This window comes from Amia ocellicauda, chromosome 10, assembly GCF_036373705.1.
Source record: "Amia ocellicauda isolate fAmiCal2 chromosome 10, fAmiCal2.hap1, whole genome shotgun sequence".
Lineage (NCBI taxonomy): Eukaryota > Metazoa > Chordata > Actinopteri > Amiiformes > Amiidae > Amia > Amia ocellicauda.
The window spans coordinates 16294801-16312440 of NC_089859.1; the positions used below are offsets into that span (position 1 = coordinate 16294801).

The window sequence follows — 17640 nt, forward strand, 5'->3', positions numbered from 1 at the left end:
TATAACACAGATATAATACAGATAATACACAGATATAACACCGATAAGATACAGACATAAAACAGATATAACATACATTGAACTCAGACACTGCATTATTCTTATTCTCACACATATACTTGTTTTTAAATTATTTAGCTAGCACCTTTATGGCTGCCGGGGCTCTGGCCTGGCTGTGGCCCAGGGCTGTGTGTTTCCCAGTGCTGTGCAGAGATTCCAGCAGCACTGCAAATGAATGGACAAGAGGCCCTGTTTCAAATTCCACACCTCTGTACTGGCTTGGCTCTGGCTCTGGGAACAGGACCCGAGGAGGTCAAGGTGGAGGGGGCAGGGAGGCAGAGTGACGTCAAGGTACACCCAAATATCCCAGGAATCCCAGGATCCTGGGGTGGCTCAGGGCTTGGGGCGTGACCTTTACCTGCCTCACAGGTGAGTGCTCTACCAGCAGCTGCAGTGACAGGTGCTCTCTGACCCCGGAGTTCAGGTACATTTATGAACTGTTTATTTTGTTGCGATTGGTATATTTTGTTGATTGGTTGGTGTATTGGTTTTGGACATGTGGGTCTGTATTGACAGGAAAGTATTCTGTGGCAGAAGTCTTGGGAGGGCCCCAGTACCTTCCAGTCAGTTACTGGATTGGCCCGATTATCCGATCCGCATGTGAACCGAATACACCTCTACAGGCAGGAGATTGTGTTGTAATTGTAAATGAACTTGAATCAGGAATGAAGGTCAGGTGAAACAGACAGCTCTAAAAACAGTGTTCGCACGTCGTGGTAACAGTAGACAGAGTCCATGACTTGTTAATGGCTAAGACAATTCATCTAATTATTTAATTAACGGAGGTGTGTGTAACCAACACCTGCCCGTTATAGGCATCGGAGAAGGGCTTTTTTTAGGCGAGCAGTGAACAGTTCATGAGCAGTTCATAAACATGCATTGTATAGAGCGTGTTTCCATGTACCTGCTGCAGAGTGAAATATAACAGGGCCACAGGTAAGAGCAGCGCATCCAGGCCTTGCCCTGTGCAAAGTCGTGTTTGTACCCTGCTCTCCCCCTGTGGGTTGCTGAAAGTCGTCTCTGTTTGTTGGGTTGCAGGGTTGCTAACACCCCCCCACACACACACACACAGATGTAATGATGTTGGTATGCAGCTCTGTTTATCACAACACTGATTTGTTTACTGTGACAGAAGTTTAAAGAGAACAAAACCAGTGCCCTTAAGTGCATTTCACAGCCACTGTCTCCCCTCTTGCTGATTGACACCGAAAAGCTGCCACATTAGGAAACAAACTCTAAATGCGTGCCCTATCCGCAGCGGGTAACGGGAGCCCCGGGCGGGCGCTAGGACCGCGCGGAAGGAATGGGGTGGCCGCTGGTTGAGGAGGCGCTGTCCGCGGTGCAGCTGCAGACACGGCGAGGAGCAGCCGCATCTACCCAGCCAGGCACACACTCTCACACGGGCACCGACCCCCCGCCGACCGCTGCCCGCTCACCTCCGAGGCGCCTGGGCACCACCTGGGCACGCACCGCCATGGGAGAGACCCGCAGAGCCCGGCCCGGCTGCTCTCCCGGAGGGGCAAAGGAGATCTGGTTCTGAAGTGCAAGAACTGTGATATTGCGCAGGTAATGTTAGCATTGTGCGTTATTAAGTGTGTTGTCAATCCGGTCGCCTCGTTGCCGTTTTTTAATGCAATGTTTGTTTGTTTATTTATTGTATTTGTTTGCAAGCAGTAACTAGTTTGCACGGGAGGGAAAGGGTGACACTGAGTGTGCTGTGAAGTGTTGCAGTGAATGTGTGATGTCTCTGAAGTTCAGATCACCAAAGGAAAGTTCTCCAGTTCTCCTCTAGACTCCGGCTTGCAGGGACGTGCGGTGTGAGGCGTTACATGGTTTCATGTCAGGATGGGGCAGAGCTGGAGAAGACTGAGGAGGGAGAGAGAGAGAGATGAGTGAAGGACACATACAGCCAAAAGCCTGTATTCTGACCCCCTCCAAAGTGTTGTCCTGTGTGGCTGTGTTCCCAGTCTGTCACTGCAGAACTTGGGCTTTTTAGAGCAGTAGAGATGCATCTCCAATGGTCCTATAATGTCCTTAAGACCTGGACCAGCTTCACATCCCTCCTTACTCCCTCCCAGGGGAAGGGGTGAGATCTGGATCCTGGAAGCCCATAGCAGTATATTATCCCCTGGAAACTCTCACTAATGTTCGCATCAGGGAAAATTAGATCACAGCTTCAGCTAAAAGAGGTAGCAGCAGGGAGAGAGAGAGACAGACATATAGACAGAGGGAGAGAGGGAAAAGGGAAGGGGGAGAGAGAAGAGGGGATAGTGGTTGAGGGGAGAGGGCGAGGGGAGAGAGAGGATAGGGAAGGGGTGAAGGAGAGGGAGAGGGAGTGTGAGGGTGAGGGGTAAATTGAAGAGGGTTGAGCTCTCTTTGCCAGGAGCTGCTTCGGTTCCACCTGCAGGGCTGGCAGTGACACTCCCGGTCCAAGCAAATGCATGTCTGTCTTCAATAGCCCAGGGCCACACAGCTGTCTCTGTACAGGTGACTACTGTAAACAAGCCAATGTGCAAGAAAACAGCCATCAGCCATTATGGGTTAATAATGTGTGAGTGTGTGGGTGCTGCTGCAGCGTGGGAGACACAACCTGGCCTCCACAGTGGGAGTCTTATTCCCACCCTGTGTGCAGCGCTCAGGACAGAGAGGCCATGGATACACTGAGCAGGGGAAGGAATCCCGAGAGAGAGACAGAAAGACACAGTGCATGTGCTGTTGACTGTTAGCATGGCGATGGGATGCCGCTCGGCCCACAGAATGCCCCGGGCTGTGTGTGCGCTGTCACCGAGAGGCTGCCGTCCGACATCCTGGAGGCATTCTCCAGGTCTGCTGGAGACGAGCACCTCTTTGAAATGTCCGAGAACCACACTACAGGCACGGCAGCCTGATTGCAGACAGCCTGCAAAATCGCTTTGATATCCTGCCACTCTGCGCAGTGTTATTTAGATATGGCATGTTAAGTAATGCCACATGATGCCCACACACACAATGAGGTTAATAGGACAACAGGGGATTTCAATCTCTATCTCCTGGGGGGAAAGAGTGTTGGGGGGGAGGGCATAAAAACAACAACTGTACTGTGAGACACCAGAAATAAGTGAGTCTGACATGAAAAAAGCTGTACCTCGCAGCGCTCAGCAGCTGAGGCAGAATGGAATGCTTTTGCCCAAAATAAAACAAGGCGTTTCTTCAAACATGACCCTTCCACACCAATTATAAAGATATACAGTACAGCATGGATACTGTCGGGATCCTGTAACAGTACAGTGGGAGGGAGAGATCGGAGCCGGCGGGCTGCTCAGACGCTCCACGCTGCTCCACGTCTCGGCCTGTGCTGTTGCTGCTCAGACACCTGCTCTTGCTTGCACCAGCAGAGCCTTAGGGCCCTTATTCCTGCAGCTTATCATATTTCTCTCTCCTGCACCACCCCCAGACACACACACACTCACTCACTCTCACACACAAACACACACACACTCTCTCCCACACACTCACACTCTCACACAAACACGCACACACTCTCTCTCTCTCTCTCTCTCTCTCTCTCTCTCTCTCACACACACACACACACACACACATACACAGAAACAGAGCCGTTTATGATTACAAGGGCCAGGCTCCTCCCTGCCCAGGAGCTGTATTGACAGAGCTGGGTGGGAACTCAGACCTGCTCAAGTTTACCTGAAATTCAAACTCACCCCCACCCCCACCTACTCACCTATCTGACTCACCTTGGCAGCAGCCCACCCTTTGTCTGCCTGCTCACCTGCCCAAGCCCTTCCTGCAGTAGGGAAGAACTTGACTTGAGCCCCAGTTTTCATGTCGCCCTTTAAAATACAGGGTGATTTTTTAAAATTTGATGTGTAACCATACCAGTTGCTTATATTTTGGTAAGCCCTGTACATCTACATTCTGCTTTTCAGGGTTGGAGAGCAACCTGTAGAATAGACGCTAATGCTACACTTGGAGGAAGGGGACAACTCTCAGGAGAGTAAAAAAATCGAACTAAAGCTGATTTCCACACACCAGTAATGAAACCTCATTTGTGACAATGCAAAGTTAATCAGAAGCTTAAAACAAGGCTGCATGCTGCACCGCACCTCCACTGTACAGATGCTGGGAGACTGACGCCAAGCAGAGCTGGTCCCACTGATGCTGCTGAGCTTTAGGTGTTCATAGCTGCTTCCCTGAAACACCTCTCTTTTAGAAACGCATAAATCACCGCAGCTCTTCCGCAGAGGACCTGGCTTCTGTGGGTGTCTGTTGTTGTTGCAGCTTTGAGTTAAACTGATTCATGTGTGGTGTGTTTGTGCAAGAGAAGGAAGACTACCCTCCTGTGGACAGTCAGCGCACCTACACCAAAGCACTGTGACATTGTGCAATAAAACTTTTTGTTTTGCTATTATGTCTGTCTTTGTGCTGGTCAGTTGCTTCCTCTGTGATTTTCCCCCTCCACACACACACACACACACACACACACACACACACTCGTTCATCTTATTTAGATTGACATGTTTGTACATATTAAAAGCATTATACTTTGATTCGTGTAAAGTATTTATTATTTACTAAATTCCAGATGGAGGCTTTTATTGGGTCTGGGCCACTTGGGAGGGTCACGGAATAATATTGTAATGTTTAAAAACCCAGCTGTGACTCTTGGGTTGTGTTGCTTTCTTGTGCAAAATCTAGTGCAGCCGGTTCATGAACGTTTTTAGTCATTGTCTTTGTTTGTTTGTTTCAGGTGAGCATCTCGACATGTTCCCCCGAGTGAGAGTTCACTTCCCTCTGTTCTCCTCCTTCCTGCTGCTCCTCCTGTCCCTCCCTCACTCCCTCCCCTCACGGACCCCTCCCCGCCACCCCCACATCCCTTCCCTGATTCCCCACGCCACCCTGCTCCTGTCCCGGCCCCGCTTCAGCGCCCAGACCCAACTGGACTTCACCACGCACTGCAACGACACCTGCTTTCACCAGGGGGAGCTGCCGCCCAGCCGGGAGTCCCTGAGCGAACGCCTGGCCTACGAGACGCTGTACGCAGATGGCACACGCACCCTGACCACAGTGGACCTGGAGGCAGAAGATGAGGAGGAAGAGGGGGAGGGGGAAGAGAGAGGAGCTGTAGCTGCTACTCTGCCTCCCCCCAGCAGAAGACACAGGAGACACAAGAGGCAGATCTACGGGGCAGATGGCCGCTTCAACATCCAGGGTAACAACTTCCTGCTGGACTATCCCTTCTCAACAGCGGTGCGCATCTCCACGGGCTGCACTGGAGTGCTGGTGTCCGAGCGCCACGTGCTGACGGCCGCCCACTGTGTGCACGACGGCAAGGACTATGTGAAGGGTGCCCGCAAGCTGAGAGTGGGCTTCCTGTCACCGCCTGCCAATGTCACTGCCCCCACCATGCTCAGACGCCGCCCCCCCCTGGCACAGACAGAGAGGAAGCCGCTGGTGCGCTGGGTGCGTGTGCGGCGGACACGTGTCCCCAAGGGCTGGATCCAGGGCCCCCAGGAGGTGAGCATGGACTTCGACTATGCCCTGCTGGAGCTGCGCTCGCCACACCGCCGGCCCTTCATGCGTCTTTCCGTGGCCCCAGCTGCCCAAGACCTGGCAGGGAAGCGGATCCACTTCTCCGGCTTCGACAGCGACCGGGCCGGGGAACTGGTGTACCGGTTCTGCCCAGTGGAGGACGAGTCCAACGACCTCATCTACCAGCACTGCGACGCCCGCCCCGGCGCCAGTGGCTCGGGGGTGTACGGCCGCGTCTGGGACTCGGTGCTGGAACGCTGGGAGCGGAAAGTCATTGGTGTATTCTCAGGGCACCAGTGGCTGGAGATCAACGGCGAGAACCGCGACTTCAACGTGGCCGTGCGCTTCACACCACTCAAGTTTGCACAGATCTGCTACTGGGTCAAGGGCAACCACCTGGACTGCCTGCAGGACTGAGCCCCGCCTCAGTTCTGGCTGTATTGTAAAAAAAAACTGGCACTGAAGCTCTTTTTGAATTTGAGCCTCTTTACTGCGTAGGGACTTCAGCTTGGGATCTAGTGTTCATATAGGGATAATTTATGCATGGCAGGGTTTTATTGTGAAATCACGTCTTGTTTACTAATGAGCAAACAAACTGGAACTCTTGACTTGACTACGGGTTGGCCCGTAACCACTCCTGGTCTAGCTGTACTCACCGTGCGTGACTGAAGAAGCATGCAGGAGCTTTCCTGAACTTTTCCTGAACACTCCCTGAAATTTTCACCACGGCTAACCTAACCACTTTGGAGCTTCCTTCTCTTCTCAGCCGAAAGCCTCGCGTAGCAAAGCTGGTCTGGGAACAATGACAAACCAGTGAAGGTGTCATCCTTCCAAATGGTAAAACACTTTCCTCTGTCCTGTCCTTACATAGGACCTTGTTGACATCTCTGCCCTCTCTGTTGTGCAGAAGATAAAGACCAATCACATGGGGAGTCAATGGAGACCTTGGTCTGTTCCTGTGGTGGTGGGCTGCAGTGTAGCCAACTTCAAATATAAGCTCCTGGTTTGATTAATTTCCTGTTTTACCTGCTTCTGATTTTATGTATCGCAGGCTGATGATGCCCACTGCCTCTCCTGCTCGCTGACCCTCACTGACTTGTAACCACTGATCTAGACGTTCTCTTGTGTCTTTCTTTTTTTTGGGGTGGGAAGTAATATTCTAATATTCTTACATTTGCTGTCTTGTTCTCTGGATATTGCACAGTCCTTTCCGTAGAGCCAGATGTGTGTCTTTTAAACCATATGCATAAGACTGCATAAGAAAAAAATGAAGAAAGGAAATAAGCAGCAACAGTGTGTGGATTCAGCCAAGCATGTGACTGTAGTATGCTGGAAGGCAGCTTTGTGTGTCTGACATCACAAGGTAGGGGATTATAGTAACAGTGCCTTATACACCAAGAGATTTCTTACTGAGAAAACATAAAACTCTATATTGGTGTTTGTCTCATTTGAAATTACAAACCGGGAGGTGTACAATTGTATATTTTACAACAGGTTCAGACATCTCGATATAGAGCGATGGTGAAACCGACCAAATCAAAACTTTGCCCTACCCCTGAAACGCAAATTACAATCTTGCACCCAGTTAATCTTCAGGCAGACACTTTACACTACTTAATAGGGTATAGTACAAGATTGTTGTTCGTGATTTAGGTTCAAGTTTTCATTTGGTCCAGGCCCATAAATTGGATCTTGTATATAATTATTGGAGCAAACCAAACCAAAACTCTTTCTGCAGCACTTCAGCAGTGAGGTCTGCCACCCTGCAGTCACTCCCCACACGGGCACCATTCCCCTGCAGTGCACAGACTGGCAGTCTGCCCAGGCATCGCGGGACTGCAGATCTATTGAGATTTGTTCCATATGGTTTATAATATTTTAATAAACTAGATATTTGTTTACCTGTTTTTCCTGGTTTCTTTCTTTTATTTTATTTTCTTGTGTGTTGCTTTAACACCTAACTTGAGAGCCATGGAGTGCTGTCTGGGCTGCTCCTCCCGGTGTATGCAGTGCAGCACATAAACCAACCCTAAGACCCTTTTTCACTTCTACACCGGCCGTCTCAAGTCAATGACAAGACAAAGGGAATGTGTGTGGTGTCTGAACGCAGTCTGTAGATTTGCTGCTTTGCTGTATGGTCATGGATACTACAGAGAGTTAAAAGGGAACAGGTGAGTGGAGCTGTGAAGTTGGAAACAGGTGTGGGAAGCGTTGTCAGGATTCGTTTCAATCATATGTGTCATTCATGAACAGTACATTACAAGGTGCTCCATTTGTGGTTGAAATCAAGTGCATCGTTGCTTTTTCTACTATTAAATAACAATCTACAGGCATATATTTGAATTACTGTTCTAGAAGAAAAACTTCCTTGAGAGAAGATAAATTCTTTAACAAGGGTACTCATTGGTACATAGATGACCTCCAAACTGATTCATGGATATTTAGCGATGAGAAACATGCCAAGTGCTCTGGAATACTGCCACACACTGTGCTGTAAACCACTTAATTAATTCTTATAGTAGACACAGCACACATTTTGTCTTATCAACAATGAATACCATAATACAACTCCATCTAAATCAAAACATGCTGACCCTGTTTGAAAGCTCAGATTATGTGTTAAATCCAGTATTTTTAACAGTCTATAAATCCTGGCCCTATGTGTCAATATTGGATTCCTATTGCTCTGCATGCGAGAATACGCTGAGTCTTATTCTCTTGCAAGTTACACATTAATATCATACTTATCCCCCTGCATTCTGGTGCTGTACAGTGATTGCCCACAAGGGTTTTAATGCTCAGTATATTATATGTTGTAATGTTGTTACTGTTATAATAATTATTAATAATACTGCTACTTTTATTACAACCTATCACAGATATTGTAACTGCATAATATACCATAGCAATTTTAAATTATTATTAATAATAATGATTATTGTACCTGTTAGTATACTACAGCTACTAACTTACTTTTACATACAGTTTGACTCCTAAACTAAATTCTACTACTGCTACTAATACTTTGATTACTATCGCTGATATCCATATCCTCGGATACTTAAAATTCTAGTTGCACAGCAAGGTCTACACCCTGAGCCCGGAGTTCTCGCCGCGCACAAAGAAAGGAGCACGAAAACTACAGCTCCCATGAAGCTTTGCAACAGACGCAGGGAGCTCGGCCCCCTCTGTGCTGTGATAGGTCCATGCCTGAGCGCTGGCCCCATTACAGCCAATCGGTGTAGGGCACTCTGCTGTGACGGGGAGGGCGGGGAGACGGTGGCGTTGGTGGTGAGTGGGGGGGTTCACGTTCGTTACGCTCTACGTCAGCGTGGCGTGAATGGAAACCTGTCCAAGATGGCGGCGACCACGGAAAGCAGCAATGCTGGGGCTGGAAGCAAGCGAAAACACTTGGGGATCCCCGAGGCTGTGTTTGTGGTGAGGAGAAAACACCGATCCGTCGTGTCTCGGTTGGGACGGTGCCGGGGCGGAGGGGTTGGCGATCTGTGGGAGCGAGTACGGCGGAGGTATCAGTCCAGTCAGGGAGGAGTGTCCGTTACTACGGCCGGGACTCGCATCCTTAAAAGGCGTTAGCAGGCGCGTCGAGCCGGGCGGCGGAGAGCGGGGACCCGGGGTCTGGACGCGGGCACACGGCCCTCACAGTCCGAGGCTGACGAGTATAAACCGACCCGTTCCCGGCTGATCTCTCCGTTTCCAGGCGTGCACTTCATTGCAGTGCTTCCCAGGGCTCGCAGATCGGTCGCTTTTATCCTGTGTGGATCCATTCAAATAGAAATACACCCCATCCGTGAGATTATAATATTTCCGCAAAAGAAAAATGTTGTTGACAACTAAAGGTCGTGCATATTTGTATCAGAATGAGAAACAAAAATACAATATGAAGCTTTTTGTCCCTTTGCAGTGCAGGGACAGTGACGGGCAGCGAGGCAGGCAGGGAGATTGTCGGTAGCCTCGACTGTGTGAAACTATCCCATGTGTGCTGATCATGTATTTACCCTGTGTTGTGCATCTGTACTGCAAAGTGCTGATCCACATCAAGCTCGGACTGCTGATGTCGATTTAATGAAGGTGAGACATACCTAGAAGGGAAAGTGGTTTTGAAAGATTGTTACAAATCAATACACGTCTTAACCCCGCCCACAAACACACAGGCAGGCAATTATCAATCAGAATCCAAATGATTCATTAAAATATCAGCTTTAAGATACTGTGTCTGAAGGGTGCTGTGTAGCATGAAGGCAGTTGTGGTATGTGACTCAACCAGCATATTGTTACTGATTCATGGTTAATTTATTCCATGGTCTAGTGGTTCTCTCCATGGCATTTGAAACCCAAAACCCCTTAGTTTCTGCCAGCTTGTGTGCTGCTGCACGAGCATTAAATGACCCGTTTGAAGCCCATTACTGAAACCCTGTTGCCCTGCATCTGACAGGAGGATGTGGACACCTTCATGAAGCAGCCAGGGAATGAGACGGCCGACGCAGTGCTCAGAAAGCTGGATGAGCAGTACCAGAAATACAAGTTTATGGAACTCAATCTGGCCCAGAAGAAGCTGAGGTAAGAGGGCAGTGAGGAGAGGGACACGGAGGGAGCCACGGAAGAGGGGCAAAGGGAGTGAGGTGTAGATGTACACTTACCTTTATTTGTTTATGTATTTTCTCCTGTAAATTTCAATCACCAGCACTTCCAGCTTGGACCAGACGGTTCACGGCACTTTTATTTATCTCATAGTGAGAGGGAGAGACGGACATAAAACTGGAGTCCATAAAAAGAGATGTAGGGGAGTGGTGCAAAGGGGACTCATTTCTAAACCTCCTTTTGTTTCCTTTGCTTTCGTTTTTGTTTGTTTCTTCCCCTCTAGACTGAAGAGCCAGATCCCCCAGATTAAGCAGACCTTAGAGATTTTGAAACACATGCAGAAGAAGAAGGTGAGGCTGTGTAACTTTGTGAGGCTACCAAGATAATTGCATATTCACGTGTGTGTAGCGTGTGTATGTTGTGTTAGTATGTTACTGTATGGGTGTATTTTCCAACTGCTCAGTATATATTTTTTCTGCCCTCTTTAGGAGACGACAGACCCAATGGAGACACATTTCCTGTTAGCTGATAACCTTTACTGCAAGGCGTCCGTGCCGCCCACAGATAAAGTCTGCTTGTGGTTGGGTGTAAGTTGGCATGACTAGAGTGTGCTGATGTGGCAGGTTTTTGTTTGTTTGGAACAGGAATAGTTAACAAATAAAATTAAATAGTATTTCAAGTAGTGTATTATAGATTAGCCAGTTTATATCTTGATTCATTGCTCTGTGTAGGAGGCCCTAGTGTAAATCTACACTGACCGTGTCAAGGGTGAAGTGGGAATTGACAGATATGCTTGCAGGCAAGAGCTGGCCAATAGCAGTTGTGCATGTGGGACTAAGCTAACCAATGAGAGTTGTGTTTAGGAGGGAGGTGATCAATTGGATGGTAGTGGTTATAAAGGGACTAATAGGTGCTGTCTGTCCTGCAGCTATCTGACGCACATATTCTGCTTTATCCATTCCAGAACTACAGCTCTGAAAAAGGGAAGTTGTAGAAACCTTCCTGTTGTTCATCCCTCTCTCTCCGCTTCACCCTTTCCTCTCCTCCATCCCTCTCTGTCTATGCCCCTTCCCTTTCCTCTCTCCCTCCCTCCCACCCTCCCACTCCAGGCAAACGTGATGCTGGAGTACGACATCGACGAGGCCCAGGCTCTGCTGGAGAAGAACCTGGCCACCGCCTCGCGCAACCTGGAGTCCCTGGAGGAGGACCTCGACTTCCTGCGGGACCAGTTCACCACCACTGAAGTCAGTATCCTTTTCCTGGTGCTAGAGTACCGCGCAGGTCTCCCGTTCCACTGAGAGGACCGAAGCATCCGTGGGCCCATATGGTTGAGGTGAGTGTGGTTTTGTGGCCTGTGGTCTCCTGCGAAAGGCCTGGAGGGCACGTGTATGGGCCGTGTCTCTCTCTGCTGTGCACCGTTTGTGTTCCTTGACCACTGCCTTCCCAGACATGGCGCGCGTGTACAACTGGGACGTGAAGCGGAGGAACAAGGACAACCCCTCCAAAAACGCAGACAAGTCTTAAAGCAGCCCAGCCCGCCCCCCCCCATCCCGCCCTCCTGACGTCCTGATCACAATTATTTTTTTTATTATTATTATTATTATTTTGTCTTTGGGGGAAAAAAAAAAAAACAGAAAAGCCAAAAGTCACCAAGTTTGTTTTTTTGTTGTTTATTTATTTTTTTATTCAGAGACTGTAGATGGATCACTGTCCCCTGTTAGAGCCAGACTTTTGTCTGGGGTGTGGGGTGCAGAGAGGGGTGTTTAGGGTAGATAGCGGTGTGAGGCAGTCAGGTTGCATGTTCTGATATAAACCGAGTGTCTCTGTAGCCCACTGCGCTGCTACCCGTGCTGCGCTGGCCGGCTGTCCTGTACGTCTGTCACGGTTCACAGGATTTAAGTTCTACTTCTGCTTGACCAACCTTCTCTCCTTCCCAACCAGGTGTCCCTTCCCATCCTGCCCTGTCCCTTCCCATCTCGTTTCTCCCCTGTGTCTTGTGAGAGGACAGGAGCTGTGGCTGTCAGACAGTGCTCTGTGGTATTTATTAGTCTTGGTGTTATTCAATCGTAATAATGATATGGAAATTTAGGCAAAAAGGTGCTCTGCGGTCCTGTGTGTCTGTCTCTGTTTGCTTACATGTCCTGTACGGGTGTGACAATAGAAAAACGTGATAGATTCAGCCACTGCAAATTCACCACCACCAGTGCCCTTCGCTGCCCCCTGTTGGTGGGAGTGTGGCATAGGCACTATTCTTCGCAGAGTTGTCTAAATCTGCTGAGTAGTCTCTGCACCCTGCCCCACAATAGAAGTGGTCATCTGTAAGCGGAAGACCATTCAATATTCCCCACTCCAAAGACGCCTTTGCCAGCTGGATGTGCTGAAATGCATAGGCGTGGCCTGGGTGCCAAATCCAATACTATGTGCCCCTGTGTAGCACCTTGCCAGCTGTTGCCACATCTGAACACCCTGCCTGCGCTCCTTCCCTTACCTGCCCCACCAGTCCTTGAGGGCTGCCTAGTCTTGTGGTCTTTCGTTCCACTGGAGCTGTTAATTAGCTGTTTGAGTTAATTAACTATTTAATTGGCACCAGGTTACCCCCTCCCCAAAAGAAAACTGGTGTTTTAAGGAGGTCTATTAACTGGAGCCCCAACCCCCAGGACTGGAGTAGCAGCACAAAGGTGTAGAGCATTGTCAGGGTGATACAGGGTTTCTCAGTCCTGGTCCCAGGGGCCCCATTTTTTCCCTCGGCAAGCTTGACGCGAGACGTATGGTTTGGAGACTTGTTTGTGTTTTTCTGTTTGACTGTTGTTCCTGCTTGTGTGTCTTGTCTTTTAACCCTGAGAAGCACAGGCCTTCGACAGTCCCAGCCGATGCACGCCTGCACCTGTCCGAACAGCGAACCTGTGACGTTTGTTTTGCAAAATGACCAGTAATAATAATCATTATTAAATGGATAGTAATAATACTAATAATAAAATGCCATTTCTACAACTTAAACTGTGTGTGTATCCTTGGTTCTTGTGCTTGGTTCAGGGGCAGAGTGACAAGGCTGTCCAACAGGCCACAACGTTAATGTTTCCAGTGCACCTCCCGTGGGTAGGATCTTGCAAACCTTTTACAGCTGGAGGTGATGCTTCCTCTCACACACTCCCCTCCCCACATCTTTGTATTTTATTTCCTGTCGTCTTAAATTGGAGATTTCATCTACTTCAGCATTTTCAAACGTCCCATATTCAGGGTGCAGCATGATGCATGTGAACAGTGCACCTCCTACCTTTCTAGCATTCCACCTTTATTTTTTTGTTTTGGTTTTTGTGCTGCCATCTAGTGTCACAAAGCAGTACTTCAGCTAAAGTCAATCTGAACCCCGAACAAAGCTTCTCTATCTTGTAAATCGTGTGTATGTGAGAGAGCTTATGTTCACAGCAGGGGATGCAGGGACAGATTCTATGCTTTAAGCCTGTTGTCCTACACTTCCTGAGAGTGTACACAGCAAGGCCAAAGGGGTAGAGAGGTATTCCAAGTTTTCCAGGCATTTTCCACCATGAATAGTCAGTTTTCTTTGTTGTTGAAGTAGCGTTCATGCAGGCAGGAGCAGTGAATGAAGCCTTAGATAGACTCTCGACCCTGTCTGTGTGTGGGATACATTCTCACCCTGTCCACACCAGCTGTATGGAATGTGGAGACAAAGCAAAAAAGATGGAGGGGGAGGGTCTGCATGTGGCCATAGCATCTGCTGCAGCACTAGTTTCAATCACATCTGTCAAGGTTGTCAAGCTCCTCCCACTGTGCTGCTCTCTGTCCCTTTCTAAAATAACAAACCGGACACCTGGCAGGAGTGTGCTGGGCCTGCGGACGCTCTGAGCAGGTTTTGGGTTATATATGTATCGGGGGGGTGCTCCTTTCACAAAGTACAACATTGTCAGATCTCAATTTCACATCTTTTATACCCCACCCTCCTCTTTCTGCTGCCGTCCCCTCCCTCCGCTTCCTGTGACACTTGGTTTTACAGGCCTCAGATCCCTGAACTGGCCCGCCACTCTTAACCACATCAAATCGGTTCCATCAGCAGGGACTCAGATTTACCATTGTACGTGTTAAATCGGTGTGGTGCACGTTTTGTTAGGAAAGAACTGCTGGGCGTTTCTTCGGTGTTTGAGGAGCTGCAGGTCCATAGTGCAGGAGGCTTCAGGATGGACGAGAGAGAGGCTTGGCCGGCATCCAGGAGATGCATGTGAGCACTCGGAGCCGGCAGCGGCTAGGATAGGAAACCCACAGAATCAAAACACGAGACACAGAGTTTAGTTTTAACAAGAAAAAAGGAGTTTACAAGTCACAGATTTTTTTTTTTTTTTTGTTTAGTACATTTCAGGTCTTTAGCTAGGTACAGGTCCTGTTTCATACCCATTACAGCTACATACATTGTACAGCTTTTTGAGTTGGTAGGGGTTAAAGAAAGAAAGGAAGGAAAAAAAAAACATTTCAGCACCTACAGCTTAGGAATTTGCCAAGAAAGAGATGGAGAGAGAGAGGAAGGGAGAGGGATATAAAGAGAAGAAAACAGAGAAGCAAAATTTGTTACCAGAGCTAATGCCATGGAGAGCGAGGACAGAGCTCAGAGCTGTACAACGGAGCGGGCTGCTGGTGAAGCTCCGGGAAGCTGGGCGGGCAGAATGTATGCAGAAGCCACTTGTGTACCTTAATAGCACTGGTACTGCGAGAAGGCATGAGGAGGTGGGCGGGGGGTGCTGTTGTTTCTGTAACCTCAGGGAGAGAGTGGCATAGGACATGGCCTTTCATCGGGGCAGAGGATCTCTCCACCACCAGTTTTAAAGAGCCCATCTTTGGGGGCAGAGGGCAGGGGGAGGTAGGGAAAGAGCCCAATGGCCAACTAGGCAGCTCTGAGTGTCTTTATTATAGAGAGAGACAGAGAGAGAGAGAGAGAGAGAGAGAAAAGAAGAATAAACATATTGTTTCCTCATGCATCCTTCACCCCCTCCCACTAAAATGTAAAGATGGAGCCCCCCCTTCCCATTCTAGCCATAATGGTAATATGAAACCTAAACCCTGAGCCTAACTCTAAACTCCCTCCCACTTTCCTGTCCTGCACACGCACGTGCGTACCCACACACACTGCCCTCTTCCCCTAGGCATTGAGACTGGGCAGCCCAACACGCTCGGGCTCTTGGCTCACTCTCAGGGTGTTGAAGCAGCGCAGTGCGGCGGGTCGGTCACTCTGCTGGCGAGCCTGTGCGGACCAGGCGGGCACTCGGTGGTGTGCCTGCCACTGCAGTTCCCAAGGTAACTTTCTCCCCCACCTCTCCCAAAAAGCAAAATTTACAAAAACAAAACAAACCTCTCTCTACCTCAGGTCAAGGTGCATTAGGCTTGTGAACCTGTCATTTGGTCAGGCATAAGACACTTCTGTTTTTCTGTTGCTTTCTTAGCGTTTCATGCACTCGCACGCACTTGCGTACACACACAAACACAGGCACACATGCATCCAACACGCAGGTCAGTTCAGTCCAGGCCCAGGTCAGCCCAGATCAGCCAGGCCCCAGTGGAGACTGGGCACAATGGGAAGGTGTGGGGGGCAGTCTCTGTACTTCCTGTTTGTGAACTGGGCAGAGGAAGCACCAAGGTCAGAGGTCACGGGGTTATCATAGCCTGGAAGAGTTGGGGGGCTGGACACAGAAGTAGGATGCTCTCACACTGACACCTTTGCCTCGTTAGTGCATTCATGTGTTTCATTGTTTGTTTTAATTATTAATAAATGTTGAATTGTTTTATTTCAATTTCTCCTATGCTCCCCCCTCCCTTTAGCAAATACCTAGGGCTTAACGGTATTATGTCAGCATAATACAGGTTACCTCATTGAACTAGGATGTATGCTTATTGTATTTTGTATTGATTGTTCTACTGCACTTTTGTAATGCTTCTTGTGTAAACTGTAAGTCACTCTGAATAAGGGTAAATAAAAAATCATGCTATTTATTTCTTATGTCCTACAACAGTTAACATCAGGTCCATGGCACAGTTCCAGTCCTCGAGGGCTAAAGGGTTTTCTGGTTTTTATTTCCCCTCAGGTAGCTCTTAATTACACAATTGCTTGAAAGTCATATCTGGTATAAGAAGTCAAACCAGCCTGTGTTTCAGTCAGGTCTGAATCAGGTGCTAATAGAAAATTGCCCATTAAAGCAGCAGGAGTGCCCCTGGCAGACACGCCGACGCCCAGCCCTGGTTTGGTGTTTCAATCCAGTCTTCTGCCCTGTCGCTTGCCATGTGCCCATGCTGAGTGTCCCATTCCCCCCCCTCCCACCACGCTCACAGCTCACAGCTCACAGCTCACAGTCCTGTATCTCGAGACACTGCATGACACTGAGCTTCAGGCAGATGCACGTGATCACCAGTCACATGGAGCAGGGTGCCCGGTCAGCTGACCAGCTCAACTCAGGTCACTGCAGAGCTGTGCCAGCGAAAGAAAAGGTGTGAGAATGTGCATAGAAACACAAACACACATGCATATTATGCAGTACTGGGCCAGCTCACATAGGTGATGAAGGAGAATCCATGCTGCATTACACACTAGGCTGACTTCCTTATCCACCCAGAACTTCTATTAACTGGTGGGCTAGTGTAGAGAACCCAGGGCAGAATGCCTGGTATTCCTGTGAACAGAGCATGACTTACTCTCAATGGGGCCTCCAGTGGCTGACCCGTCTGCCGACCGGCATGACCAGGGGTGTGTGTGCCTGCTGCCACAGTACAGCACAGGCCAGGCGGGCAGGGGACAGGCCACGGAGTGTCAGGTCTGTCCTGTGCGTGTACAACCTGTGACCTATGACCTGAGCCATCCAGCCCTCATCAAAGTGGAGAGCCACACACACACCCACACACAGGCACACACAGGTGCACTCACTCACACACACACACACTGCTGCAGTCCCGCGCTCCAAAAAAAAAAATCTTCTAAAATCAAACGCAAAACTAAAGCAAGAAACTAAAAAGTTTTTTTTTTTTTAAATACAATTAATTAAACAAACAATATATAAAAACAATTAGTGTTATGGGTCTGGGTGTGCGGCATCGGCAGAGATGAGGAACGGGTTTAAATATGTAGGCAGGGACCCACTTATGAGATTTGTTTTTGGGGGGGACTACATCATTTTCTCACTACTGGCTCTCTGAAGGGTAGTGTTTCAGTACCGCGAATGTTACACTGCGAGATGTCGGGAAGCAAAGTAAAGCGCATTGTGTTCTGTTTGTCTGTTATTTTGTTTGTTAACACTCAAGAAACTAAACAGAAAAAAAAAAGAAAAGAAATGGAGAAAGCCCGAGCCCCGGTCTGCAGGGGAGCTACGAACACAGTACATGATCCAGTTCTGACCCGGGCCACGTAATGCCCAGTTCCCGGCAGCGAGCGGACACAAGCCCGTTGGGAGCTGCAGGGGTGGA

At 48.9% G+C, this 17640-nt stretch overlaps 2 protein-coding genes across 2 annotated transcripts; both read left to right on the top strand.

The window, feature by feature from the left end:
* Window positions 1-1375: 1375 nt before the first annotated feature.
* prss23 (serine protease 23) lies at window positions 1376-7493 on the top strand. The gene is made up of 2 exons (XM_066715243.1): window positions 1376-1626; window positions 4805-7493. The coding sequence occupies exon 2, from the start codon at window positions 4819-4821 to the stop codon at window positions 6001-6003; it is 1185 nt and encodes a 394-aa protein (XP_066571340.1). The 5' UTR covers window positions 1376-1626; window positions 4805-4818; the 3' UTR covers window positions 6004-7493.
* A 1402-nt stretch (window positions 7494-8895) lies between these two features.
* vbp1 (von Hippel-Lindau binding protein 1) lies at window positions 8896-13182 on the top strand. Its single transcript, XM_066715244.1, has 6 exons — window positions 8896-9024; window positions 10040-10164; window positions 10469-10535; window positions 10674-10772; window positions 11295-11433; window positions 11633-13182. Exons 1-6 carry the CDS (start codon window positions 8944-8946, stop codon window positions 11707-11709), a joined length of 588 nt encoding a protein of 195 aa, XP_066571341.1. The 5' UTR covers window positions 8896-8943; the 3' UTR covers window positions 11710-13182.
* Window positions 13183-17640: the final 4458 nt, after the last annotated feature.